This window comes from Chenopodium album, chromosome 27, assembly GCF_948465745.1.
Source record: "Chenopodium album chromosome 27, dcCheAlbu1.1, whole genome shotgun sequence".
In the NCBI taxonomy this organism is placed as follows: Eukaryota; Viridiplantae; Streptophyta; class Magnoliopsida; order Caryophyllales; family Amaranthaceae; genus Chenopodium; species Chenopodium album.
The window spans coordinates 2,686,017-2,687,452 of NC_137860.1; the positions used below are offsets into that span (position 1 = coordinate 2,686,017).

A 1,436-nucleotide genomic window follows, 5' to 3' on the forward strand; every position below is an offset into this window, starting at 1 on the left:
TTACTACACATACATTTACTATTTAATATTATCTATTTTCAAACAATTTTCAAAAAGGTTCTATGTACTCTAGTTATTAAATATTTAAAGTTTAATGTGTTTGCAACGGTTCTATTTGTACTGTTCATAGTAACTACATTAATTTGATTTGCTTCTCATTACATTTACACACCTTCATGCAGGATGACAAACTGAATTATATTGGACAACTCAATCTTTTGTTTAAAAAGGAAATTTTGAGAAGAAAACTTGTTTGTTCAAGGTTAAGAACACAAAGGAGCTGAGATACTTCTATAATGAGTCAAATTGGTATTCGCCGCAGGCTTAATCAAGTTCCTAGATTCAATCGTGTACTAAGACAAAGAAAGACACTATTGGATTTGTTTAAGAAAGAATGTGAGTTACTTAAAAAGGAAAAGTTTAAATTGAGCAATAGGATTGACCTCGTTGCATGGAAAAGGCTTGGGCAAAGAGGTGAACTACTCAATGAACCACCTAAAACCATGGGACGAGTTGAAGGAATCGAAGTTGAAGACAAGTTTGATTATAGATTGGAACTTAATATTATGGGAATTCATGCTCAAAGAGTTCGCGGTATTGACTATGATCGTAGGTCAGACGGACAAATTTTAGCAATATCTGTTGTTGCCACAGAAGGGTATTATGACATTTTAGTGAGTCCGGAAGAGGTGATATACACCGGAGAAGGAGGCACTTACGATACTATAAGTAGAGTCACCAAACCGCGCCAAGAATTTACAGGAGGTAATCTGGCATTAAGGAATAGTAAAGATGAAGGAAACGTTATTAGGGTTATTCGTGGACTTAAGAATGCTGAAAAGAATGGTATTACTTACATTTATGATGGGTTATACAAGGTGACTGAATATTGGCGGAAACTTGGACCGTTAAATAAGATATATCTTCAGTTTAGGCTAAGAAGATGCCCTAATCAAAAGTGTATAAATTGGGGTAAGTACAAGAATTCTTTTCAATAGCTCATCATCAGAGAGTTATCTTAAATTACTCTTTAGAGTTCTCGTCCACATTTATTTTTAAGTATCAAATGTTTAGAGTTTTTTTTCAATAGATTTTTTATCAATCAAGTTTCTATGTATTTTATGGTGATGTTTTATTACCATATTTCTATTAGTCTGATATATTGCTTCATGTTGAAATCTAAATTGGCTATCTCACATATAACAATTAACAGATATAAATAAATACTAACAATAAAATTGTTTCGTATTTGAAAGACAGGACAAAATATAATTCAAAAAAAAAAAAACATTCCATGTAAATAGAGCAAGATATGCAAGCATAAAATTACATAGTACGTAAAACAAATAACAATGCTTTATGGCTAACATGCAATCACTTGGCATGTATTATTAGGTGAATATGCCAACGAGGGAGCGTTAGGTCAGCGCAAATAT

General features: G+C 32.2%; 1 protein-coding gene across 1 annotated transcript; it reads left to right on the plus strand.

Annotated features, from left to right (window-relative positions):
* Positions 1–296: 296 nt before the first annotated feature.
* Positions 297–998, plus strand: LOC145619002 (histone-lysine N-methyltransferase, H3 lysine-9 specific SUVH5-like). Its single transcript, XM_081673606.1, has one exon. It carries the CDS (start codon positions 297–299, stop codon positions 996–998), a length of 702 nt encoding a protein of 233 aa, XP_081529732.1.
* Positions 999–1,436: the final 438 nt, after the last annotated feature.